This window comes from Xenopus tropicalis, chromosome 2 (genome assembly GCF_000004195.4).
Source record: "Xenopus tropicalis strain Nigerian chromosome 2, UCB_Xtro_10.0, whole genome shotgun sequence".
Taxonomy (NCBI): Eukaryota; Metazoa; Chordata; class Amphibia; order Anura; family Pipidae; genus Xenopus; species Xenopus tropicalis.
The window spans coordinates 156,777,678-156,804,201 of record NC_030678.2 but is presented as its reverse complement, the minus strand read 5'-3'; the positions used below and the strand labels follow the sequence as shown (position 1 = coordinate 156,804,201).

Sequence of the window (26,524 nt, the reverse complement as noted above, 5' to 3'; positions counted from 1 at the left end):
ATTCTAACCCAGGAACGTACCTGAAGCTGCATGTCTGATGCTGCTCCGACTTTTTTGGACTCACACAGACGAGAAACCATAGGCTTTGACAGCATCTACAAAGTTGTGAAAATAAAACCAGTTAGGGCAGGTATTGAAAACATCAGTTTATTTTCCGGCAAATTCCTTTTTGTCATTTACATTTACCCCAAATGGTTTTGTTTAGGGATTCAGTACTTAATCACCCTACAGACTTGTGGCCAGATGTGAGTGAGGCAGGCAGATCACACAGAACCAAACTCCCATCCAGGCCTGAACTGGGATTCAAAATAGGCCCTGGCTTTTCAAGTACACAGAGGCCCAAACATGGCACCTTACAGCAGCCCCTCTGCCATTTGCCAGAATCCACAGATTGCCAGTCTGGGCCTGCTTCTAAATGATGTTGGATAGTCTCAAGTTTGCAGTCCAATACAGTCAATCAAAACAAACCTGTAACATGTGACCCACATTTACTGGGTTTGACTGACACCTGCAGTGAAGCTCCTTTAAGTTACTGAGCAGCAGAGCAAAAACTTTAGGGTCCCTCCACCCAAATCCCTGGGGAATGGTTAAACTATGCATCAGTCACAACCCTTACCTGTCCCTGTAAATATCATCCTGCAGCTGCAGCATTGAGGCATCTGGATAATGTAGATGTGAACAAATCCCCAAATAATATATACATAAAGGGGACTTTACAACAAAAATGGAGAGGTTGACCTTTTCCTTAAACTATTTGAGATGCAAAACCCCCCATATAATGCAGTGGAATAGAGGATTTCTTTCTTCCCTGCTTACTTGGCCATTCATGCTCACTGAGCTGATGTAAATGGTAATCTTGTAAAGTGTAAAATGTCTGAATGCAAATAAAGAGACAACCGGACAATTCTACATTATATTTATCATTTAAACAAACATTTATTATTAGAGTTTTAGTGGTTACCTGTCCAGTTTGGTAATGGCGGGCAAACTGGTTGACTACTCGATAATCACTTGCAAAGTATTCCATCAGGATAGAAGGGACTTCGGCAAAATCAGTGGCACATCTGGTCCCTAAAACAAAATCACAGTGTGCCTTTGACTGGTAATGTTCTCTAATAGGCTCTGGTAACATATCTTCCCTTTCTGCCTGTTGTGTTTGAGATGATACTGCAGAAATGCCATAGGCTCTCCATACATTGCAGCACGGAACCCCACAGGCTGATGTTCCACATCCATCTATCCTCCCCCATGATATTCTACCAATGTTGCTAATTACAGTTAACTGCCCCATAAATGTCACGCGCCGTGACTGCATTCCTGCTCCTCAAATAAAAAGACAAGCATGTTTTGCTTGATGTAAAATGAGGCTGAAAATGTATATTAAAGACAATGAAACAATGAAAGCTTTAACATTGGCTTACAACTGCGTCTGCTTGAGTTGAAGAGTGACAAGTGAAGACTAGAAGGCAATAGAAGTGTGATAGGGATGAGGTGGAACTGCCGATGGTTACAGTGATGGCTCATTTATTGTCAGTCAGCTTTAGTTCTAACACTATGTCCTTGAACTGATGGGGGGCTATAAGGATTTGTGGTGGGAAACAAGGTTAATATAGAAAGAGGTGTACTCTCTCAGCAGTCTGGTCCCCTCTTTTTTCTCCAGGCCCCTGACAGATGTCTTGCCTGCCCCCAAAGATGGCAGCCCTGCTGACCACACATCAGTAATCACAGCCATGGCTAGCTCTTCTATTCTCCAACATTCTATGCTCTCTTTCACCAAAGAACAACAATTCAGTGTAGGATTTGTAAGTCAGGGTCAAAACTCTTTTGCAGGGCTCTGTTAACTTGCATTAAACCATAAAAAGATCTTACCAGTGACATGTTGATAGCGTGTCCGCCCCAGCATGGAATGCATTGCATGGCCCATTTCATGGAACAGGTTTTCCATCATACCAGGAGTGAGCAGGGTAGGCGCCTTCTTGCTGTATTCAGGAAAATTTAGCATCAAAACAACCACAGGCAGCTGATATTCTCCATTCTCTTTCAGTCGCCCTCCCCGAATGGTAAAGTGACAGTCCTGCCAGAAATGAAGGTGCATTTGTTTAATAAGTGGGGTTTGTGCTGAACATACTTTTTTGAATAATGTCTTAAGTAGGAAATATTTATGATTTTTGCACTAAACAGAGCAAAATGTGAAATTGAAAGTAAAGTCACATTTGATTTCAGGTTCTTCCAAGCACAATTAAAAAAAATCAGCAAGCCACTGAGAAGCCTCTGGATAAACAAACCCCACCCTTTCCCCCAGTTGCAGACTGTTAGGCTTTGAGAAAGCGACACCATGATGGCTGCAGACAGGTCCGGTGACTGGGATGCATAGTGAAGGCAGCTCACCTGGGGGGGCTTGTCTGATCTGTGGAAGAAGTCACAATAAATGTATCCCAGCAGCCCTTCCTCTTCATGTACAACAGCCTGGGAAAGAGAAGAAAAATAATGAATGCTTTCTTAATATTTTTGCCCTGTAGGTAACCACACTCACAGAAAGCTCAGCAGGCATATAAACACAAGCAAACCTAACCCCAGTACACTGGATGGGGCCTATTATACAAAATGCTTGGATCCTAGGATTTGCCAGATAATGGGCCTTGCGGTTATTTTGATCTCCATACCTCAGGTCTGCTAAAAATCATTTAAACAATAAATAAACCCAATAGGATTGTTTTGCTACCAATATGGATTCATGCAGCTTAGTTACCATCAAGTACAAGTACTGTTTTTTTATTACTCAGAAAAATGTACTCTGTGGGAAATTTCTATATTCTGGATAATAGATCTGTATCATTGTTTTCCAAGGGCAAGTAAAACTATTATGACCCCACAGGGAGCATAAACCTTAACGAATCTAGGCTGCCACAATTATTTTTCATTTCCCACAGACTTAAATAGAAAGGATAAGTTACTCACCAGCTTACGGACATCTTCACACCAAACCTCGCCCTTCTCTGGCTGTTCACAAAACAGGGAGATTCCAAGAAGTTGGTTAAAGAGGGAGCTCAGCCCCTCCATGCAGGCACCCAGTGAGAAAAATGGAGAATACAAACTGGGCTCAATGTTATACCTGCCGGAAAGGGTGGGGGGCAAATAAAATCAGTACAATAATGTACAATATTAAAAGATACCAGTCTCCCCCACACCCCAAAAACATACAGGTAGGTTAACTGGTTCATGATAAAACTGATGTGTGGATGTGACTGTGATAGGGACCTTAGATTGTAAGCTCCACTGGGACAGGGACTGATGAGAAAGTGATAGAGACCTTAGATTGTAAGCTCCACTGGGGCAGGGACTGATGAGAAAGTGATAGGGACCTTAGATTGTAAGCTCCACTGGGGCAGGGACTGATGGGAATGTGATAGGGACTTTAGATTGTAAGCTCCACTGGGGCAGGGACTGATGAGAAAGTGATAGGGACCTTAGATTGTAAGCTCCACTGGGGCAGGGACTATTGGGAATGTGATAGGGACCCTAGATTGTAAGCTCCACTGGGGCAGGGACTGACAAATGACTGGGGGGACTGACTGGGGCAAGGGGGGCTGACTAATGTATTATCTCTGTAAAGCCCTGTGCAATATGGGGGCGAGTCCTATGTTTCTTCTGCATCAGCAAATCAATTTAGAAGAGGCTGAACTTGATGGACACAAGTATTTTTATCTCATCTTCTTTCATCAGTCTCAGTGGAAGGGTTAAAGCAAATAACTAAAACGTTAAGGCCCATATGCCTGTGAGTGAGCAAGTTTCAGTGCAGCTGTAGGACATGACAAACTGCCATATTCCAGGCGTCCTGTTGCCCCGGCCTCTGACTGGCAGATAAGAAACCCAAGATGTTCTACATGTGTGCCAGCCATGACAGTGCCGCTGCTTTTCAGCTGCTGCCAGGAAAACAGATCCATCATGTGCCTCTCCTTCCATTGTCATGGCAGAACTCGGCAATCACAAAAGGTCAACTTGAAAGGGAACCACATGATAATGGGCTGCTGGTTCTGTTTAATGAGAGGGCAGGGATATCTGGGGAACTCCCTTAAATAACAGAGGCACTGAAACAGTAAAGGAGAAAACTAGAGAGCAAACACTTGGTTACGTATAACCCAACATTTATATAATAATTAGGACTCATGTAAGGGATTTTCAGTTTTTTTTACCTATTTATTTTCCATATATCGGAAACAAAGAGATACCCAACATTTTGGCACAAGCCTTTATCAAGGAAAAAAATCCCCTTGTGCAAAATGTTGGGGGTGATTCTCACTTTGCCCATTGGTATCTGCTTTCCGGTAATTTAGTCTACTTGCTGGGTGGTATGTATTATATCTTATACCAGTGCTGTCCAACTTCTGTGGTGCCGAGGGCCAGAATTTCTCTAGCATACATAGTGGAGGGCCGCTAATGGAAGCCAGTTTTACATATATACATTATATATATATATATATATATATATATATATATATATATATATATATATATATATATATATATATATATATATATATATATATATATATATATATATATATACACACACACACACACACAATGCTCCATACTCTATGAGGTGTGAACAATTCAGGGGGTTAAAAGGTGTGAACAGTACAGGGGATTACATGTTTAAACAATACAGGGTAATGGACAGCCTGAATCAGGGGGTGTGAACAATGCAGGGGGGGTCAGTTAATCACAGTACTGATACCATTTAAACCTTACACAAAGGTAAGCAATCAAAACAGCCAGACAGGTGGGGGGGCCACATAGAGGAAGGGTCGCGGCCCGCAGGTCGCCAGTAGGACAGCACTTTCTTATACTGTTTGATTACTGTTATTTGAGATTGTGAATACTGCATTACTGTATGCTTTTGGATATTTCAGTAAATCCTATATAATAATCATACCACCTCCTGTCTAATTCATCAAATAGGTGTGCAGAGTTGTTCTTGCGTTTATCTTGTATTTTTTGGCACTTTATGGGGGAGGTGATTTTCTCTAGCACCCCATATGTTGTAAGTAGTAAGTGTACCCTCCGCTCATTAGTTATCCCCGGGCTGTGCACCAACAGGCTGTCTATTTACCATTTAGCACCTATCAGTTCTTTGTTTGGCCTAGGGTTGCACCTAGCTGGTATTCTAACAGCCCAGCAGGTAAAGATTACGCATAGAGCCAATATTATTAATAGTAAAGATAATATATAGATAGGAAGGCTTAGATTTTTCCAGAAGTGAAAAAAATCTACTTTGATAAAGTGCCATACAAGAATAGCAGCACAGACTCTAACATATTTTTCATTCCAAAGTTATTCTCTACAGTATACTGCCCTCTAATGTCCAAAATCTGCATCATTTCTTAAATCACAGCACAGATTTAGGTTCTACTAAAGTAGCGTTCAAGGGTAAATTCGTAGAAAACACAAGACAGAGCTCATATAATTAGCAACCAAAAGCCAATCAACGCAAAAAGGAATAAGCATTGGACAAGTAGAAATAGACTAAATGCATCATTATCCAGACACCCGTCTGCCCAACATATTATAGCCAAACCAATAAACATTGTTGGTGAGATTTGCTTCCATTTACCTGCAATAACATTAGTGTGGCTGGGAACTGATTTTGGGGATGAGGCCTGGCATACAGTCAGTGTTCCAGATAATGTACCAAAAGATACTGACAGACAAGGGGGGCCCCATTAACATCCCGTTGTTGGCCATGGGGCCATATAGTTGTATCATCCTATTTTGGTCAAGCGCATTGGTGGATAAATCAGAATAAAGTGATCCGGTTATCATATAAGTCAATGGTCTCCAATTAATTACATGTTATCAGCCAATTATTTCTCATATAGAGTGTTGGAGGGCCAGATTATAATATAATGATGATTTCATACAGTGAAGTCTATGAAGCCTTTGAGCAAACTGGGGGCCATAAAAATCCACATCCAGCCCTGATATAAGTAAACAAAGGTATTTGAGGCCTTGATAAATGAGCTGTACATAAGTATGTATTAATAAATAGATAAGATATATATATTTATCTATCTATAACAAATTCTCATCGTACCTTTCCCTGCCACACAAAAATCCCTGATCCTATGACATAATGAACAATTAAGTACATTTTAAATCTTTTTATATATTAAAACCATATCATTTTTCAAGCAAATATTACACACAGTTTTCAGATCTAAATAAACTACTTGTGCGTGAGATCCCTTGTAATTAAACCTAAATGCAACTTTTGGGTGTATTTATTAACATTGAAGACAAACTTCACCAGTGGTTGCCCGTAGCAACCAATCAACTGTTTGCTTTTGTTTTCTAAGTTGTAGGTGGCCATTCAAATCTAATTGCTGATTGGTAGCTATGGGCTACAGGTTTGTAACAGGTTTGTATTAAATTATACATCATTCACATTGGTCCCTACCCCGGTGGAGCTTACAATCTATGGTACCTATCTCATTAACAAACACAAGGTGCCATTTATTAAGAGACGGTTAACCTGCCTGTATGTTTTAAAGTGTGAGAGAAAACTGTAGTACCCAAAAGAAACCAACGCATGCAAAGGGAGAAAATATAAACTCTATGCTGATAGTGCCCTGGCCGGAATCATACCAAGGCCCATAAGGCTGCAAAGCAGCAGTCTGTACTATCTCTGTGCTGCAAAGTAACACAGACGGAAACATGTCTGACTTACCTCTCTGCTCGTAATACACCGCTGTAGTATGGATGATCCCATGGCATTAGGTCCTGCAATAAGCAAGAGTGAAGTGTTAATATGCAACGCAGCACCCCCCCATCAGCCCCCCACCAGCCCAGTAAATAGTGACTGTCTATGGCATCTTACAGCAGCCCCTCTGGCATTTGCCAGAACCCACAGATTGCCAGTCCAGGCCTGGTGATCATACAGTGGTGTGTAACTTTTCCTGTGGCACTAAGGCCATAACCAGATTGGACTAGTCTACAGCAATCTGACCAGGTAAACTGAGTGGATAGTTCAACCTTGCTGCCATGTATAAGGCTGACTATTCTTCAACCCTCTGACTTCTGAGTCCATCTCCATAAACAAAAAAAAAAAAAAAGAAAAGGTTTGAGAAAGAACTATTTGGAGCCCAAATGTTGCCATTAATTATTTGACCTAATAAAGCACTTTTTCCCATTGCAATGGGGTGCTGTAGTGTATATATCATGCTATGGGATTTCTCAGGGAAAGTGGAAGCTCTTTGGAGCTAAAGGGACAGTATACCTCATTTTTAACTTTAAGTGGCAAACCGGACGTTAGCATGTTACTAATGAAAGGGGATGGCAATGGTGCATCAGGTAAGGGTCAGAAATATGAGAACAGTAACTTAACTTATATACAACTGTTGTACATGGAGACTCACACAGCAGCCCTATGAAATTAAAACTGAAAATGGAAATTTGATCGGGGGTTTGGATGCTGAAGGGTGTGCGTCATCCTCTGTACGGACATTTTGTTGTTAATGCTGAGTATATCAGGCATTTGTTTTGTTACCACCAGGGCAGACTACCACATAAACTAGTAGTAGCAGCCAGCTGTAATTACTTGGCTTATATTCTCCAAGGCTGATGTCTAATTGGTCTAATTGGGAGTTTCCCGCAGTTAATCTCCCCAAAATTCTCATCAGAAATCAATCACTAATGGAAAGACATGCACTCCTGTAGAAAACTGTGTGACTTCAAAAACACAAAGCAAGGTATTTGCCTTTCCACTGGCGATTCATTTTATTGCCGATGGAAAGGCATTGCAGGGAGATTAAATCTCTACTCCCACTGGCAACTAGTCTCCCCATGGGACATCGGCCTAAAGAAGGAATGCAACCCAAGCTTGCAAGCGTAGCTCTGCTAAACACATGCAGGGCAGCATCAAGCTAGGTTGTCTCCTCTACCCCCACAACATGTAACAATATCTAATCTCTCCAGTTCTTTTATAGCCGCAGTTCCCAGCGTCCGCTCTCAGCTAGTGAACTGAAAATAGTATCTTACCCCACTCACAGGATTTAGCTTCATCTTCATTCCAGCCATCATTTCAAAATCATTCAAAGTGCTGTAAATGGATTCAGAAAATTAGTTACACAACATTCTTAAAAGTGATGGAGGTTGCTCCCTTGGAATGTAGCACAGACCAAGATGATGTATAATTATATGCATATAATTTAAAAGTACATTTGTCAAGAGAAACTAACTTGCTGTAAGCAATTGGAGGGCACTGTATATAGATCATGGGGGTTATGTAATAAAAGGCACCAAGTTTGCCCAGGAGCAGTAACCCATAGCAACCAATCAGCACAAAGCATTTACTGGTCACCTATTTAAAAGCAATTATCTTATTAGTAGCAATTGGTTACTGCTCCTGGGCAAACTTAGTGCCTTTCATTACATATAAGGAAATGTCTGTCTGGCACCCCCCAGTGACTACAATAACTTACTTCCCATTTGTTGCACTGCCCTGGGAGGGAACATACACATATAGTAATTTTTCAGACATGTGCATGTGTCCAACAAGGGGTGCCTGAAAGAAAAGATGATGGCAGTGATGTACTGTGCTTGAAAGTACCAAATGACCCCTCCAGTGATTTTGAGGTTCCCTCTCCTTTAATGAGCAATGCAGCACCCGAATTTGTATACTGTATGGGGCTCAGTAACTTAATTAATAAGCACCACATTTCATACTTGTATGTGTCAAAAAACACAACAGGCCCGGGTAATATCTGCATTATCTTTTGCCTGCACCCATGTATACCCTTCACCAATTATAGTAGAGCACATGAGGTGAAGAGAAATTGCGGCAGCAGGGAACCCACTAGAATCACAGAGGGGGTGCCTTACAGGATGGTACCCCATTGTTTTTACCTTTTCTCCTGTGTCTGTCTGTATTAGTATGTATGTATGTATGTTTTATGTAAGTATTCTGTCTGCATTAGTAAGTATGTATGTAAGTTATTTATACACCATTCTATTGCACTGTATTACAGGTTATGTTGAAGTTTTATAAGTGCTTGTTATAAAAAATATAGTAAATTAAACCAACTCACCGATCATGTAATTTATCTGATAATTTTTCAAGAAACCTTCGCACTGTCTCTGTCAAAATATATTTTCCGCAAATTAAAAGTTCAATTCAAATGGTAATTTGCTACATATCTGAGTATGTACAATATTCTTATTTAAAAAAATAATTTTCCCTTTTCTTCAGATTTAATATAATACTCTAATCCAATCAGTTTGATTTTGTAAACTGACAACATGAGCAAACCAAGGCTAAATGTAGCTTGTAAAGCAAATAAACCTAGAATACCTATGCCATCTTGGATTCAAACGTAGGTTTGTCATGTATAAGGTCCCAAAGGGAGACTTTCCAGCAATGATTAATTTAGGGAGTTTAGAGAACTCCGCCTACCCCTGAACTACAGCGATAAACAAAATAGGGGGATTTCAAAAATGTTACCTGGAGTTTTGGCCATGGTCCCTAGTAACGCCCTGTGTGCAAACGTGGGGTATCCCACAAGCTGTGCCAGGGAATTTCTGCTAGCAAGCAGTTCCTCCAAGCACTCCAGCTGGTTGGCATTGGGATAAAGGAAAATCTTGTAGGCAGCTTCTCGTACCTAAGAGCAGACAGTTACATCAAATTATTGCCGACCATACTGATGGCACAAATAAAAGATCTAATACATATATATAATAGTCAACTGTAAGATTGTTTGGGCAAAACCACTTGAATCCAACGGGTACAACAGAGACAAATTGTCTTCCTAAGATGTTATTTATAGGGTTTATTAGCATTTAATTCCTTTATATCCGATTTAGCATTGCAGGTCCTTGTGTAATAATGAGAACCTCACAGCCAAATAATGAACATATATACCCAGCATGGGTTGTGTTCTACCATGTAAAGACCAAACATCTTTGAGGCAAATTAACTAGGTTTCCCAAGTATTGCTGGTTACATATTTGCTGAAAACATAAAAGCACCACCTCTCCATAAAGCTTACCAGATCATCAGGTGAATCTGCGTGTAGACCACTGACTTGTATATATCTTCCATCCCAGGGGAAGTGGGAGTGAATGTGCTCAGGCAAGGCCTGCTTGTCAATGCGATTGGGCAAATTGGCTCCTAGCAGGAATTCGCTACTCAGGTCGGCTATAAGCACATTCAGGTTTACTGCTTTCTTCCGCTGCATTTCACCAAAGAAAGAAAACCAAACAAAAGAATATATTTATAAATTCTGCCCACAGACTGTTACAGCGAAGACACACAGAGCTACCATTCTGACAACTTATTAATGCACTCTGACTCTCTAAACATGAATACAAAAGCCCATATTTATTCTATTTTAGTCTTTGATAAACAAATCCAACCACGGTTTGGTGTACCTATTTTTCTCAGTCCTTAAGACGTTATAGATAAACATGGAAACGTTGAAATGAAAAACAACACTTTAATAATTGCAAAACAGCCACTTCCAAAAAAAGTTCACTTTACACCACTAGCCTAAAACATAGAGAGACTCTAGACAAATTAAGAAAAAAAAATGAGACTTTTGATAATGTATGATGTGATTATGGTGGTGAAACTTTGATTCCTCCCACTGCTGACAATTTGGCAATACCTCAGATAAGCAGGGGAGCAATGACGGGTAATGAGTGGTTTTACAGAACCCAATCACTTTTATTTAGGTATTTTTCTCCTATAATTTGTTAAAATTAAAAAAAAAAAAAATTTCCCCATGGTATAACTCTATCCTGTTTCCTTTCCCAAACGTTTTTATAATAGCAGCTGGTTATCTGTACTAATTAACAGCTATGTGTTATATCAACCACATATCTGCGTACCTTTTCCTCATCCAGATGAATTCCGCTTATCTCAAAATCAATCAAAAACAGTTCAGCAACACGTCTGCAAATTACAAGGAAGCCAGGAATTCTAATTAGACTTCATAACAACACTGCATAACACATCATAAACATAAAAATGTGTTACAACAATTAATAAAAGAAATCACCACATGGTGGCGCTGTCACTATTGTATTTTCTAGATTCCGCTTCCACTGTAGAAATTTAGCAATGGCCATTGCAGGAATTTGAATCCTAATTTCGCACTTGCATTGTTGTTGGTTGGTTATCCCAGACCTGCTGCTGTAGCTGCTGACACTCTACAATACATTCTATGCAGTTCTATGACTCCACGTTTACCATGTGTGTTGCTTTCCTATAGATACGGCACTTTGGGCAGAATTGTTTTTTACTGTAGCGCAAGATGGAAGCTGCAATTAGAAATAATTTGGAAAAATCCCATGTGTAACAAATGGCAGTAAAGCTGTTAGCCTACATGTGTAAAACTCTCTCTGATCCATGTAATACAAGATGAGGGGGAGCCTTTGGGGAGGAAGAATTTATTCTCCACACCATGCCTCCCTTATTGGCCTTTAGTAAGAGAAATAGAGGTTTATTTGTACTGACAAATAAATGACTGTTTATGGGTTACCTTTATGGAGCACAAAGAAATGTCTATTTTAAAAATCCTACTTGCACTTGCTAGGCAGTCTCACCAACCAAGCAGTGTAATGTTTCTCAAATGGTACATTGTGTGGCACAAAAGCTGCAACGTTTTGGCTAGCAAATGATTATAGGATATTAAAGTACCTTGTTTCAGGGTCCAGTGAATCCATAACCTGTTTATTTCCCAGAAGTGATCTTAAACTTTGGCACAGATCTGTATTTGTATTCAGCCTAGAGAGGGCAACATAAAACAGTGTTCAGTGGTTTGTAAGGGAAATTAAACAATAAAGCATTTATATATATGTATGTATATATGTGGCTGAAGGCACAGGAACGCATAAAGACAAACTGCTTTTATTTGCAATATAAAAATGTCACCACAAAACTATGATCAGTGATTTGGAAGGAAAACTGAACTACTAAGCATTTCTATATACAGTGGTTCTTGGAAGTTTGTGAACCCTTTAAAATTTTCTATATTTTTAACAAATGGGACCTAAAACTAACTAATTAAAATTAAACAAAAAATATTAGATGTGGTCATATATTTAATGAAAAAATAATGAACCAACAACATATCTGTGAATGGCAAAAGTAAGTGTATCCTTAGGATTATCATATCATTTGAAGGAGAAATCAGAGTCTGGTGTTTTCAGTCAATGGGATGATAATCAGTTGTGAGAGAGACCCTGTTTTATTTAAAGAACAAGGGGGATCGAGCAAAGCCTGATCACACACATTTGTGGATATATATCATGGCACGAACAAAGGAGGTGTCTGAGGACCTCAGAAAAAGAGTTGTTGATGCCCAATAAGCTGAAAAGGGTTACAAGACTATCTCTAAAGAGTTTGGACTCACTAATCAACAGTCAGACAGACTGTATACAAATGGAGGAAATTCAAGACCATTGTTACCCTACCCAGAAGTGGCTGACCATCAAAGATAACTCCAACTGCAAGGCGTCTAATAGTCCGAGAGGTTACACAGGAACCCAGGTTAACTTCTAAGCAACTGAAGGCCTGTCTCACATTGGCAAACGTTAATGTTCATGAGTCCACCATTAGGAGAACACTGAACAGCTAAGGTGTGTATGGCAGGGTAGCAAGGAGAAAGCCACTACTTTCCCCCAAAAATATTGCTGACAGTCTACAGTTTGATAAAGATCATGTGGACAAACCAGAAGGACACTGGAAGAATGTATTGTGGATGGATGAAGGCAAAATAGAACTTAGAAAAATAGAATAGAAAAACTGCATTCCAGCATAAGAAATTTATCCCTTAAACCATGTTCTGGTTTGGGCCTGATTTGCTGCATCTGGGCCTGGATGGCTTGCCATTATTGATGGAACAAAGAAATCTGAACTAAACCAGAGAATTCTAAAGGAAAATGTCAAGACATCTGTCTGTGACCTGAATTTCCAGAGACAGTGGGCCATGCAGCAAGGCAAGGATCCTACAAAAAAGTTGTGGAAAGACCTAAAGCGAGCAGTTTATGTGAGGAAACCTATCAACAGTCCTCTGAGTCAATGTGCAGGACCGATTACCGCAAAAAAAGTTTAATTGCAGTTATTGCCACACAAGGGGATCACACCAAATACTGAAAGCACCATTCACTTACTTTTGCCACACACAGATATGCTATGGGATCCTTTTTTAAATACATGACCAAATATAATAATTATTGTCTCATTTGTTTAACTAGGTTTTCTCCGTCTTCTTTGAAAATCAGATGATGTTTTAGGTCACATTCAAATAAAAATCTGGAACATTTTAAGGGGTTCACAAACTTTCAAGCACCACTGCACATAAATATTTCATTAACAAATCACTTGGCAACTGGCTAATTTATCATCTTTCTGGGTGCCAGGGCAACAAGGAAATAATACAATGTACAAAGCAGCACTTACAGGGGACTTTAAATAACAGTAATAACCACTATCTGCAGTACAATGCTAGCATTAGACTGGGAATAGACATATGCATATACAGGTATGGGACCCGTTATCCAAAATGCTCAGGATCAAGGGTTATCCAGAAAAGGGGAATTCCGTAATTTGGATCTCTTTGAAACTTTGTCTGCAAAAAATCATTTAAACATTAATTGTTGGCTACTGTTCCAGAAAAAAAAGAAAACTTTTGAATTATTTAATTAAAATGTCCATGGGAGATGACCTTTCTGTAATCTGGTGCTTTCTGGATAACAGATCCCATACCTGTATACAAATGCAAAACAAAAGAGCACAGCAGTGGCACAAACATACTTCTCCACCATGGTACCTATGTTCCTGCATGCCTCCTCAGCAGCTTCTCTGTAGGAAGAGTCAGGGTGGGCAACCTTCACAAAATCAGCCTGCACAGAAAGGGAAAAGCTGAGAGAATTCTGCAATTTTTTCCCCCCAAAAAAGACTACAATACCCCTTTAATATATATGGTTACTCTACAGAATGAAAAGCCTTCATTCCTAATATAGGCTAACATGGAAGCGAAATAGAGATTTTTATTTTTTTTTTTATTCCAGTACACTAGAGGTGTGCAAGCTACATTGGAAGCATTCACACCATCACATACACAGGCCATGGGCTAATACTTATAAATGGGATACTAGTGGCATGAAAGATTAATGCATTCCCAAGTTGCCCGTTGGTCAGCGGCAGTGATTCTAGTGCCTTATTAACCTATATAGGTTGAATGGGCACATTGGTGCTAGGGGCAAGCACTCAATGCATGGAGTGTTAATAAATACAACACTGCACACTTTCCAACACTGTCATTCGGAAATTAAGCCTGATACAAGAAAAGAGACATAAAAAGAGTGGTTGGTAAAGTTTCAACTGGTCTTTATTTATTTAAAATTGTTCAATTATTTGCCTTTGTCTTATGACTCTCCCAGTTTTCAAATGTGGGTCATCGACACTTTAATTGTTATAGTTACTTCTTACTACTTATCATTCTATTCATACATTTTCATATTCATATTCCAGTTTTTCACCACAGCCTGGTTGCTAGGGTAATTTGGACAATAGCAACCAGATTGCTGCTAAAATTCCAAACTAGGAAGCTGCTAAGTAATTAAAAAACCACGAATAACAAAAAAATGAAGGCCTATTGCAAACTGTTTCAGAATAGCACTCTATATATACACACAACACACTAAAAGTAAAATCAAAGGTAAACAACCCCTTTAAGAGACTAATATCGGGAACTACATAGCAGAAATCTGTAAAAAAAAAAACGTTTATACACACGCCACAATCTACAATCTTTGCAATGTCTTTTTGTATTTTATTTCTGTATTTCTACCAGAGAATCAAGCAAATAAAAATGACCCTCACCAAGTCAGCAACCCTGCAGAGCTCATCAGAAAGCTGGTCAAATATCCTGACAGTCTCCGCACTGGGTGGAATGGAGCACACCTTCTGTACCAGGGACTCGGTTTTCTGAAGAGCATTGTCCTGTACTGTCCGGAAACCCTCTGGGGAACTCAGTTCGGGCACTCCAAACAGACCCTGTAGGAAACAGAAGAAATGATCCATTACACGAGATAACCCTTAACCCTTATATTGTCACATTCATCTAAAGCATGGGAAATGGTACTCACTATACCAGGGTGCAGTAAATAAGGGGTCACTGAGCAAATATTGAAGCCCTGACATTTATAGAAAAAATAACAACTAAGCTTGAACGATAAGCAATGTATGCTTTTGCCACGGAGATTTTCTGGCCAAGAGTCCCCTGCTACACAAATTACCCTGCACTATAAAATAATTGAGCAAACATAACTAAATAAGGGGGGTGAGCACTCTAATCACTATACGGGGTGGAATGTTGTGTTTCAGCTTGGTTATCCCCGGATATAGTCCCAAGCAAGGGTCACGATGACTAACAGACACTTACAGGGCTATATGGATAAAGTCAACTAAACAGCAACATGCTTAAGAATTGCCTTCTATTCAATGCAACCAATAGCAGAGGAAAAAACTTTTTGTGATTGGCTAAAGCATTACAGGAAGGCAGGTATATGGGTTGTCAGACCAAGGAGCACAGTCCCCAATCTGATGGGAAAATCAAACCTGCCCGATTGAGATTTGGTCAGTGTTCGGCCAGATATTGGTCGGGTAGGCCTGTCGGGGGTGCCTATACACGGGCAGATTAGCTGCTGAACCGGTCTGAAGGATGCGAATCCTGTGTGTGGCCACCTTAACTGTGTTTATCTATGACACAGAGCTGCATTGCCAATGTATAGGCTGGAACACAAATACAGCAGTACCCCCAGCCTATCAAACATAGCCCCACCTCCAAGCATGTCATCATTCAGGAGATCAACACTGTTAGTGAAAGGGGGTGCAGGGGGACACCTGCACTAAGAATGCATAGAAATAACTTGGTTTATAGGGAAATAGTGACATATTCCTGCTAAAATTTAACATGTCCAGGTTTCATCTAATTTAGTATGTTATTTCTTATACCCTGTTTTCATTTGATTTCATAATATTAATGGGGTTATGTAACACACACAAGTTTAGGTGAAGTAACCCACAGAAACCATTAAGCGGGTAGAGTATACTGGCTACCTTTAAAAACCAAACAAACATCATATTGGTTAGTAAGGGTTACTGCACCTTGGCAAACTAAGGGGCTTTTATTAAACATGGGGGTAAGTGTACTATTTATCTTGGACCCGCCAAGATTTCTAATAGGGCTTATGGAGGGTCAAAATGCTTCCTCTAATACCATCACTTCTCTGGTAGAGATGGGTCCCTTTGGGCGTCCCCCCCCATGACAAGTAAGATGGGAGGCACTGGGGGAGGGTCATATTATTGTTTTTATTACCTCCACTCCAGTAAGGCTAATAATACCCCATGGAGAAATAAGTTACCCTCTCTTTTGTATCCTTTTAGGGTGAAGACACACAGGGTGATTAGTAGACTAACTGCAGCGACTTTTCTGCCATAGGTTAGAATAGTAGTCGCTCCAACTAATTGCTCATGAGTTTTCACTACAGAGATTAGTAACACCGACTTTTTAAAAAGGTTGCGGCAACAAATTGCCCTGTGTGTCTTTGCTCTTAAGGTTTCCCCAATGCAAACTGCATGCAAGGAGAAAGCATTCAGACAAGTGTTTTCTATGTTAGGATGTGTTAGTGGTGTTATAAAGAAGCAGACACGGCTGATTTCTGCTACATTGTTGCAAGAGACAGACCCAGCACTGCAGAGAGAGACAGACCCAGCACTGCAGAGAGAGACAGACCCAGCACTGCAGAGAGAGACAGACCCAGCACTGCAGAGAGAGACAGACCCAGCACTGCAGAGAGAGACAGACCCAGCACTGCAGAGAGAGACAGACCCAGCACTGCAGAGAGAGACAGACCCAGCACTGCAGAGAGAGACAGACCCAGCACTGCAGAGAGAGACAGACTAATACTGCTCTCAGGAGGTAACACATTCACATATAACAGATCAGGGCACAGGTCTGACAGCTATAATAATGTGTCTGTCTCTCCCTATTGTTATGTGCAATAAACACTGATCCATAGGTACTGCCCTCCCATGGGAGTATCAGGGGGTGAAATACTTTCCCTCACTGTACGACTGCAACTCTCCCCTGCTGCCATCGCTCTATAGGCCTACGGCACATGGGGCATTATCTCTGCCAGTGCTGACCAAAACCCTGTCTGCCTGTCACAAACAATATAATTAAATAGAAAGCTCCATGGCGCACATGGAAGATGTTCTGTCAGACGAAAGCAACAGTCACAACACTGACCCCATATGTTCTATGATATAGAAAAGCCAATTCTAAGCAACTTTTCAATTGGTCTTCATTATTTATTTGTTATAGTTTTTGAATTATTTGCCTTCTTAAAAAAAAAAATATTGCTTAGTGAGGCTACAGTTTAATTCTTATTGTTACATTTTGTAACTTTCTTTTCTATTCAGTCCCTCCTATTCATATACCAGTCTCTTATCCAAACCACTCCCTGGTTGCTAAGGTAACTTGGACCCTAGCAACTAAAAACCTGCTGAAACTCCAGACCAACTGCAAATTCTCTCAGAATCTCTCTCTCTCTACATGACGCTAAAAGTTAACTTAAAGGTGTACAACCACTTTAATTCATATATTATTACTAACACATTTATATACTAAGTTCCAGTACATTTCAAAACTCTTTACAATACAAGTTACATACAAGTGCTATCACTGGAGATGATGAAAAATAACCAGATCAAGTATTAGGTGTTCTTGAAGTACAATTCCCAGCATGCTCTGCTATACTAAATAAGCTGCCATGTTTCTTTTTCGTGTTCCTGGCTCCGGTACATATAGACTAAACACATAATTTGCCTCAGCCCTCGGCTCTGGGTGAAGCTCTCACCGAGTTCTTGCCGAACACATCCAGCCTGCGCTGCTGCTTCACATTGAAGGCGGCTCCCACAGGGGACCAGCCGGTACTGACAGCCCGCCATGGGGCAGCGCCTCCCGCCTGGTACCGCAGGGGATACAGGAGCCGCCGGAGGGACAGCACCCTGACAGGCATGGTCCGCACCGCCACTGAACTTCCCAATGACACCGGCACCACAAGCCCGGAAATAGCACATGTACGGTGTACGGACCCGACGGAACGTCACGCACAATAGGCTTGTGATTGGTGAGGATTCACCACGTGGTTTTGCTTGGTGGGCGTGATTAATACAAGACACACCCACATAAGGTAACACTGTAGGTAAAACGCTAAGGTGTTGGGGTAAGAAGCCTTATTAGTTCAGGCTCCAACAGATGATAGTAAAGCTTATAAATCAAAAGGTGTGTAATAAGGGACGCTATCATAGAATGGGAAGGGACTGTGGCTGTGGGATAGCAGGTATAGTAGGGAGAGATGGTGCCTATAGTAGCAGTGGGGGGATAATAGCCTCTGGGAAGGGACTGTGGCTGTGGGATAGCAGGTATAGTAGGGAGAGATGGTGCCTATAGTAGCAGTGGGATAATAGCCTCTGGGAAGGGACTGGGGCTGTGGGATAGCAGGTATAGTAGGGAGAGATGGTGCCTATAGTAGCAGTGGGGGGATAATAGCCTCTGGGAAGGGACTGGGGCTGTGGGATAGCAGGTATAGTAGGGAGAGATGGTGCCTATAGTAGCAGTGGGATAATAGCCTCTGGGAAGGGACTGGGGCTGTGGGATAGCAGGTATAGTAGGGAGAGATGGTGCCTATAGTAGCAGTGGGATAATAGGCTGTGGGATAGCAGGTATAGTAGGGAGAGATGGTGCCTATAGTAGCAGTGGGGGGATAATAGCCTCTGGGAAGGGACTGGGGCTGTGGGATAGCAGGTATAGTAGGGAGAGATGGTGCCTATAGTAGCAGTGGGGGGATAATAGCCTCTGGGAAGGGACTGTGGCTGTGGGATAGCAGGTATAGTAGGGAGAGATGGTGCCTATAGTAGCAGTGGGGATAATAGCCTCTGGGAAGGGACTGTGGCTGTGGGATAGCAGGTATAGTAGTGAGAGATGGTGCCTATAGTAGCAGTGGGGGGATAATAGACTCTGGGAAGGGACTGTGGCTGTGGGATAGCAGGTATAGTAGGGAGAGATGGTGCCTATAGTAGCAGTGGGGGGATAATAGCCTCTGGGAAGGGACTGGGGCTGTGGGATAGCAGGTATAGTAGTGAGAGATGGTGCCTATAGTAGCAGTGGGGGGATAATAGCCTCTGGGAAGGGACTGTGGCTGTGGGATAGCAGGTATAGTAGGGAGAGAATTTTATTAAAATATATGAAACAGTTACAACAGAAATACAATTACATTTCAATCAAACAGAAATATATAATAAACAATATCACATCAAAAAACAAAGTGAACATTTCTCCAAAGCATCTTATTTCCCACAGATTTCTCAATTTCCATTGTCTTAATAAGAATTAGTTCATTTACAATCACTTTTGCAACATGTTCTGCAGGATCTTTCGTTTGTCCAAATGTCCATTTGCATCTCATATGCCAGAGATGATACCTTATCACCATAATGATTATATACAATGTTTCTTTGTCCGTGCCATTCTCCCTCCCAGCACCCACCACCCCATAGGCAAACTCAGAATAGTTGAGGTCTCTAAGCATCTGTAGGTGTAACAGTCTCGCCAGTAGACATCTCAGAGATTGTGAGACAGGACACTCAATTAGAAAATGCTCCTGTGACTCCTCTGTCCCACAACCCCAAGGACATGCCCTGTTATCAACACTTCGATACTTAAGGTTTCCCCTTACAAATAGCTTCCCATGAAAGGACAGCCAAGCATTATCCCAAAATTTTTTCGGAATTCTCTTGCTATTCAGAAAGCTTAAACTCTCCTCCATGATCCTACTCACACAGTCCTGCACTATTGGGGGGGTACAAAAGAAAAAATCTAAAACCCGTAAATAAATACTTTTCCTAGAGAAGGAAAATAACTCCTGCTTTCCAATGCTCCATTTCCGCAGAAGCTTAACTGCCTGGCTCAGAAATGATGGGATGCTGCCTCCTCTCACTCGAACCTCCTTCACTCTGTCCCCAAGTAACCAGTCCTTGATAAATGGCGATACCCAGTCCTTAACACTGACTTCCCACAGCAATTTCTTTTCTTGCATCAAATTCCTAAAATTATATTTCAGGAAAATGACGCAAAAGAACCCCACTGGACATAACATGTCCAACCCACCCTTTTTTCTCTGCAGGAAGGTCACACCCCTTTTTACAGCATTGATCCTGCTCCCCCATAGCATCTGGAAGAACAGGCTCTGGATCCGGACATAGAGAGCTTCTGGCAATAAGAAGACATAGGAAACAAAGAGAAACAAAGGAATCAGATAAGCTTTAATAATGTCGATCCTTTCCCTATAGGTCAGCTTCCATGCCTTCCATCGCTGAACCTTTGCAATACCAACATCCAACTTTTCTTCCCAATTTACCTGAGCATTATCTCCTCTCCCAAATTTGATACCCAGAATTCTAACCTGCTCTGGGGCTACGGGAAAATTCTCAAGATTAAAACTTGGTCTCCCTTCTAAAACCCAAAGAGCTTCCGATTTTTCCTGGTTGACTAGAGACCCAGAGGCCTCTGAATAACTTTTGATGTGCTCCGACACCAGCGACTCCTCCTCTGGATAAGACAGAACCAAAGTCACATCATCCGCGTAGGCTACCGACTTAAAAGACTGACCCATGGGAAACGGAACACCCTCCAAACCACAACTCTGCAAACCCCTTAAAAAAGGATCCAGAGCAAATATGTATAAGAGTGGGCTAAGAGGGCATCCCTGTCTCACCCCAGCCTGCACTTCAAAGTCTTCACCCTGCCAACCATTAATTAAAGGGAAGCTCTTTGCCCCTCCATACAAAACTCTTAACCATTCAATAAACTGACCCGGGATGTGGTACTTTTGCAAAGTAGCCCATAGGTATTCGTGATCGACTTTATCAAAAGCTTTAGCCTGATCTAATGAGAGAAAGTACCTTCCCCATTTATTTAGTTTACACCTTTCCAAAGTTTCCCTGAGAAGTAGAAGTGCCCCATAGATGTCACGTCCCTCCACCGAGCAGAACTGAGAAGATGACAAAAGAAGCCCAGCAAACTTACCCAGCCTTACAGAAAAAATCCTTGCAAGAAGCTTCCTATCGCAGTTGAGAAGTGCAATAGGCCTCCAATTCTCAATGTGTCTCGAATCCTTCCCCTTTGACAACAGAATCAACGAGGAGTTCTGCATAGAAGAAGGAAGGCTCCCATTCACTAAACTCTCATTAAACACCTCCACCAGAATTGGTGCCAACTTCACCTTAAAAGTTTTATAGAACTCAGCTGTTAAACCATCCGGCCCAGGAGCCTTCTTCTTCTGCTGCTTGTCAATGGCCTGCAAAACCTCCTCCTCTGTTATTTCTTTCACCAAAGGGGAAAAGTCCAAATTCTCAATGTTAGGGCCTGGGGTCGCCTCTAGGAAGGCTTGCATCTTTCCCCTATCCAAAGCTTTTTTTCTGAAAAGCTCAGCATAGTATGATCTTACAACTCCCAGAATCCCCTCCCTAGTACTCTGTAAGTGACCCTGGGAGTCATACAGACCTTCCACCAATTTTCTCTTAACTGTCTCCTTACAGTTTTGGTAAGGGTCTGGAGAGTTGGACACCCCATAATCCCTTTCCAAAACCAAGGACTTGTAGCGGCTATACTGCTGCTGTCTTAACAGATACTTGAGCCGGTTCACTTTTTCCCCCACCTCTCCCTCCGAAACACAGACCTCAAGCTTCCTTCTCAAGGACCAGCACTTTTGCTCTCTTTCCCTCCCTTTCTTAAAAGAGACAGACTTGAAAAAGGTTCTAAAAGAATCCTTGGTAGCATCCCACCATTCTGATAGTGAGCCGAAAAATCTACCTTTGTGACTTCCCTCTGCAATAAACGCTCAAAGGATTTCCCTACCTCTGCATCCTCTAGGGAACCTGCCCCCAATCTCCACAGTCCCCTCCCAAATCTGGGTTTTCCTACAGAACCATAACAAAATGACAGGGCTAAATGATCAGAAAATTCTACTGCTGTTTCCTTGATCTCTGAGAAAATCTCCCCTTTCTTAACAAAAACCAAATCAATTCTGCTGCTTCTCCCACCACAATAATAAGTGTGCTTCCCCTTTCTCCCATGGGCTGTAGCGATGTCTATAAGGCCGGTCTCTTCCACCAAATTCACCAGAAACTGGCTCTCATATTTTTTATACCTTCCCGTTCTGTCCACATCCCTGAGAACCTGATTAAAGTCCCCAGCTAGAATCACAGGAGCAGATGTGTATAAGAACTGCTTAATTTCTGATAATAATTTCCTCCTCTCTGAGATTGTCTGGGGCCCATATACATTTATCAACCTCAACAGGGACCCATCAATCTGCACATCCAGCATCAGACACCTTCCCAGCCATATGTCTACTACCTTCTTTACCTCAATTTTTCTACCCCCTTTAAAGAGGATACCAACCCCACCAGCTGGCTCAGTAGCCACCGACCAAAAAGAAAACCCCCCTTTCCAATCCCTTTTAGCCTCCCTTATCTCTTGGATAGAGGTCAGTCTAGTCTCTTGCAGAAAGATAATATCTGCAGCCACTGACTCTAGGAAATCAAAAGCCATAAAGCGAGTCTTTCTGTTCTTAATGCTGCAAACATTCATGGTTATAAAATGTATATCAAGAGGCATCTTTATGTTTCTTGTTTAGAGACGTATCAGAACTTTTCCCACCTGATCTTTTTACCTGTATCCTTATACCTGTCTCCTGACTCTCCATCCCGCTTTCTTCTTCCAACTCCCCTTCCTCCAGTGACTCCAAATCTGCCCCCTGAGACTGAAAAGCCCCTTCCCTCTTGCTCTTTTTTCTGCTGGAGATGATATCAGAAGAGAGACTTTTTCTTTTCTCCCTCTCTTCCTCCTCCTCCATTCTCTCCAACTCTGCCTGTTCTTCTGCCAAATCCCCCCACGACTTCCCTCCTGGCAAAACAAATCTATTTTCAGTTGGGAGGGTCATTACACCTGGGCACTGATCTTCCTTAACTTCCTTTGATTTATTGCCCACCACTATCCAACCATCCTCCCCCCCTTGGGATGCCTGTACCTTTGCCTTTTTATTCCCCTTATTCCTCCCCCTTTCACTCTTCCTGCCCTCTTTCTCTGCCTCTTTCTCTCTCACCTCTGTTGGGCGCCCCCTGTCTGTCTCTTTTCCCCCACCTGCCCTCTCCTTTCCCCCTCCCTCAGTCTGTGGCAAGTTCTCCCCTGGCATTGGGGTACTCATTATTTCTTCCAAATTTGGACAAGCCTTCCTAATGTTGCGCCAGGCGTCGGGGCAGGCCCTATAAGCATGGCCGGATTGCATACACAGGTTACACTTTATGGCCTTTACACACTCCTTGCTTGGGTGCCCAGTCTCCCCACACAAAGCACATTTCTGTATGTTACACTTTACAGCATAATGCCTGTTGGACCCACATTTATAGCATAGCCTGGGCTGGCCCACATAGAAACAGACACCCCTTGCTTTCCCAATGAAAAAGGAATTTGGGAGATGTTTCTGAACATTCTGATCCACATGCAATTTTACTTGGACTTTATACCCCCCTACCCAGAATCCCTCCTCATCAAACACCGGCTCCAGGGGGGATAGGACAGTGCACTGGCGCCGGAGCCATATGAGGATGCCCTGCTCATGCACTGTCTCTCTCTTCATGATAATGGTAACCAGTTTGGTTTCGGGTTTGGACACAGGGATTACCCTAAACCCCTCCCACTCCTTGGCCCCTTTACTTGGATGGTACCGCCTCCAGAACTCCTCTAACCCTTGGGATAACTTAAAGCTTAAATCAAACTCTGTGTCTGTGACACTCAGCAAGGCATAAACATCCTGTGGGGTAAAACCCAGCAACTGCTTAATAATGTTTCTGCCCACAAACCTGCGCCCCGGGAAATCCTCCCTCTCTTTCTCCCACTTAATTTTCACCACATTCTTCCTCTTATCAAACTCATCATCAAACTCCTCATCCTGCTCACGTGCAAAGAATCTCCTTCCCTCCCAAACACTGCCCCCCGCAGCCCCAGCAACACTCTCAGTCCCCCCATGCACATTGCTTTCCCCAGCAGAATAAACAGCATTTTTTCCTTCCCCTCCCCCACCTCTCCCAGCTCCCTCAGTCACACACGTTGCATTACCTGCAATCACCTGCACCTCAGCTGCACCACTCTCAGCCGCTTGCACCTCAGCTGCCTCAGCACTCACTGCCCCACCCCCCTCACTCACACACATTGCATTGCCCCCAGCCGCTTGCCCCACACTGCCCCCAGCACTCACCCCACTCATGGCAGCTGCACGCACACTATCAGCATTGGAAATACCGTTACTTTGTACAATATCAGTAGCAACACTACATTGAGTAAGAGTTTTTGAAACCTCAGTCTCTTTGAGCAGTTCTGCAACTTTTAGCAGTCTCTCAGCAGTCATATTGCCTTCTTTCATTTGTTCAAATCTCTGCTTGTTGCCATACAGCTCCTTCCATGGCTCTATAACAGCCAGAATGTCTTTAATGTAAGTCTCAGTGTCTTCCAGCTCCTTATTGTGGAAAGCCAACTCCCTGATATACAGAGTTCTCCTCTCTCCTCTTGCCAACTTCAGATTTTTTATAAGCCTGTCAATGTCTTTATTTAATTTGCCTTGTTTCTCCTCTAAACACCTCAGTTCTTTCAAAGCATTAATGATAGTGTCATACTGTATTACAGTCTCAGTAACTTTGTGCCCTTCCCCTGCCTTCCCCAGGGGGTCGGCAGCCATTACCTGCTCACTGTCCTGGGCCACACGGTTTCCATGCACCTCACAGGCAGCAGCCATCTCCTGGTCACTCAGAGCGCTCTCTGCAACCTCCAGGGCCACACGGCTTCCATATTCCTCACTGGCAGCAGCCATTTCCTGGTTGGTCAGAGCATTTTCTGCAACCACCATTGCCACATGGCTTCCAAGCTCCTCAATGCCAGCAGCCATTTTGCAGCCATCAGACTCTCCTCTCACCTCCTGGTTTGCCTCTGTTGCAGCTCCGCAGCTCCCTGCAGTTACTCCAACACCGGCGTCCATTTCCACAGAGTCAGAGTCACTCTCAATGCCGCTTTGGGAACAACTTTTACTTTTCTTATTCTTTCCTTTAATAGAGCAGGAAACATTGCCCTTTGCAGCGCGCTCCACAGTCACCACAATGTTTGATCCGGCAGCCCTCTTGCTGCTGCCCAAACGGGTCTTCACTACCCGGCTAAAAGGTTTTATTGCCTTCTTCCCCATTGAGTAGGGAAAGCACCAAAAACACAAAGAAAAAAGCACCCACAAAACTAACCCCCAGACCCAGCTGGGCCTGGGAGAAAGTCACAGAACCACAGAACACTCAAAGCACCTCCACTCACTAGCAACAGCAATGAGAAAATGGCCTCTGAGAAGGGGGTGTGGCTGTGGGATAGCAGGTATAGTAGGGAGAGATGGTGCCTATAGTAGCAGTGGGGGGATAATAGCCTCTGGGATGGGACTGTGGCTGTGGGATAGCAGGTATAGTAGGGAGAGATGGTGCCTATAGTAGCAGTGGGGGGATAATAGCCTCTGGGAAGGGACTGGGGCTGTGGGATAGCAGGTATAGTAGGGAGAGATGGTGCCTATAGTAGCAGTGGGGGCATAATAGCCTCTGGGAAGGGACTGTGGCTGTGGGATAGCAGGTATAGTAGGGAGAGATGGTGCCTATAGTAGCAGTGGGAGGATAATGTTCAAATAAACAGCTTGTGTTTGTGCCTGAAAATGCATGCAGTGTATAGCTAAGAAGCTGAGCACCTCTACTGAAAGTAGACCACAGAGACCTTATCTGCACACCCTCACTCTCCAAAAGTTATTTTGTCCGGTGCACACTGCTAGAGGGATCGGCACCCTCCAAATACACTATAGCAAGAAAAAAGCATGTGGCACTCAGGACTACAAACAAGGGTAATACCCTTTTAAAAGTTTATTGCGGAGGTGCAACGTTTCGGGGCAATGTGACCCCTTTATCAAGCATACAAATCAGTGAAGGCAAGTGAAATTTATACAGATGCAGTAGCCACAACCCCAAGTTAATTGGTAATTGAATAAATACTTAATTGACAATAATAATATCCAGCCAACCTAGTTGTTTTAAAAAAATATAGCATTATGTAACTAAAGTGCGGTGCATCATATATAGTGTACATTCAACGTCAGTGAATTAATCTCATAAAGTGCATGATGTACATTAAAAACAATTTAGTTGTACAAGACCGATGTGATCACGCTTTCTTATTTCCCTCTGTTCTAAGTCCAGTGTTGTAGTTGAATAGCAACAGTGTATCACCGTAGAGAGCCCATAGGAAACTAAAATACAAAGTATCCATAATCAGCTAAGTATCAAATAAAAACATATGTAACCAAATCCATAATGGTACAAATC

The 26,524-nt window shown here is 42.3% G+C and overlaps 1 protein-coding gene across 2 annotated transcripts in view; it reads right to left on the bottom strand.

Moving 5' to 3' along the window:
* The window catches only part of mipep (mitochondrial intermediate peptidase), a 39,188-nt gene extending 21,002 nt beyond the window's left edge, over positions 1-18,186 (bottom strand). The window contains exons 1-15 of one of the 2 annotated variants that reach the window (XM_004912062.4): positions 17,926-18,186; positions 14,885-15,058; positions 13,814-13,902; positions 11,696-11,782; positions 10,885-10,948; positions 10,044-10,226; positions 9,500-9,656; positions 9,087-9,135; positions 8,038-8,098; positions 6,728-6,780; positions 2,959-3,112; positions 2,389-2,466; positions 1,870-2,074; positions 962-1,071; positions 21-95 (exon numbers count right to left, since the gene is read on the bottom strand). In XM_004912062.4, the coding sequence (XP_004912119.1) occupies positions 21-95; positions 962-1,071; positions 1,870-2,074; positions 2,389-2,466; positions 2,959-3,112; positions 6,728-6,780; positions 8,038-8,098; positions 9,087-9,135; positions 9,500-9,656; positions 10,044-10,226; positions 10,885-10,948; positions 11,696-11,782; positions 13,814-13,902; positions 14,885-15,058; positions 17,926-18,087 (1,701 nt within the window). In that variant the 5' untranslated portion in view covers positions 18,088-18,186. The remainder of the gene's footprint in view (positions 1-20; positions 96-961; positions 1,072-1,869; positions 2,075-2,388; positions 2,467-2,958; positions 3,113-6,727; positions 6,781-8,037; positions 8,099-9,086; positions 9,136-9,499; positions 9,657-10,043; positions 10,227-10,884; positions 10,949-11,695; positions 11,783-13,813; positions 13,903-14,884; positions 15,059-17,925) is intronic. The other variant, XM_002938576.5, reaches the window with a different exon arrangement.
* Between the last annotated feature and the right edge of the window lie 8,338 nt (positions 18,187-26,524).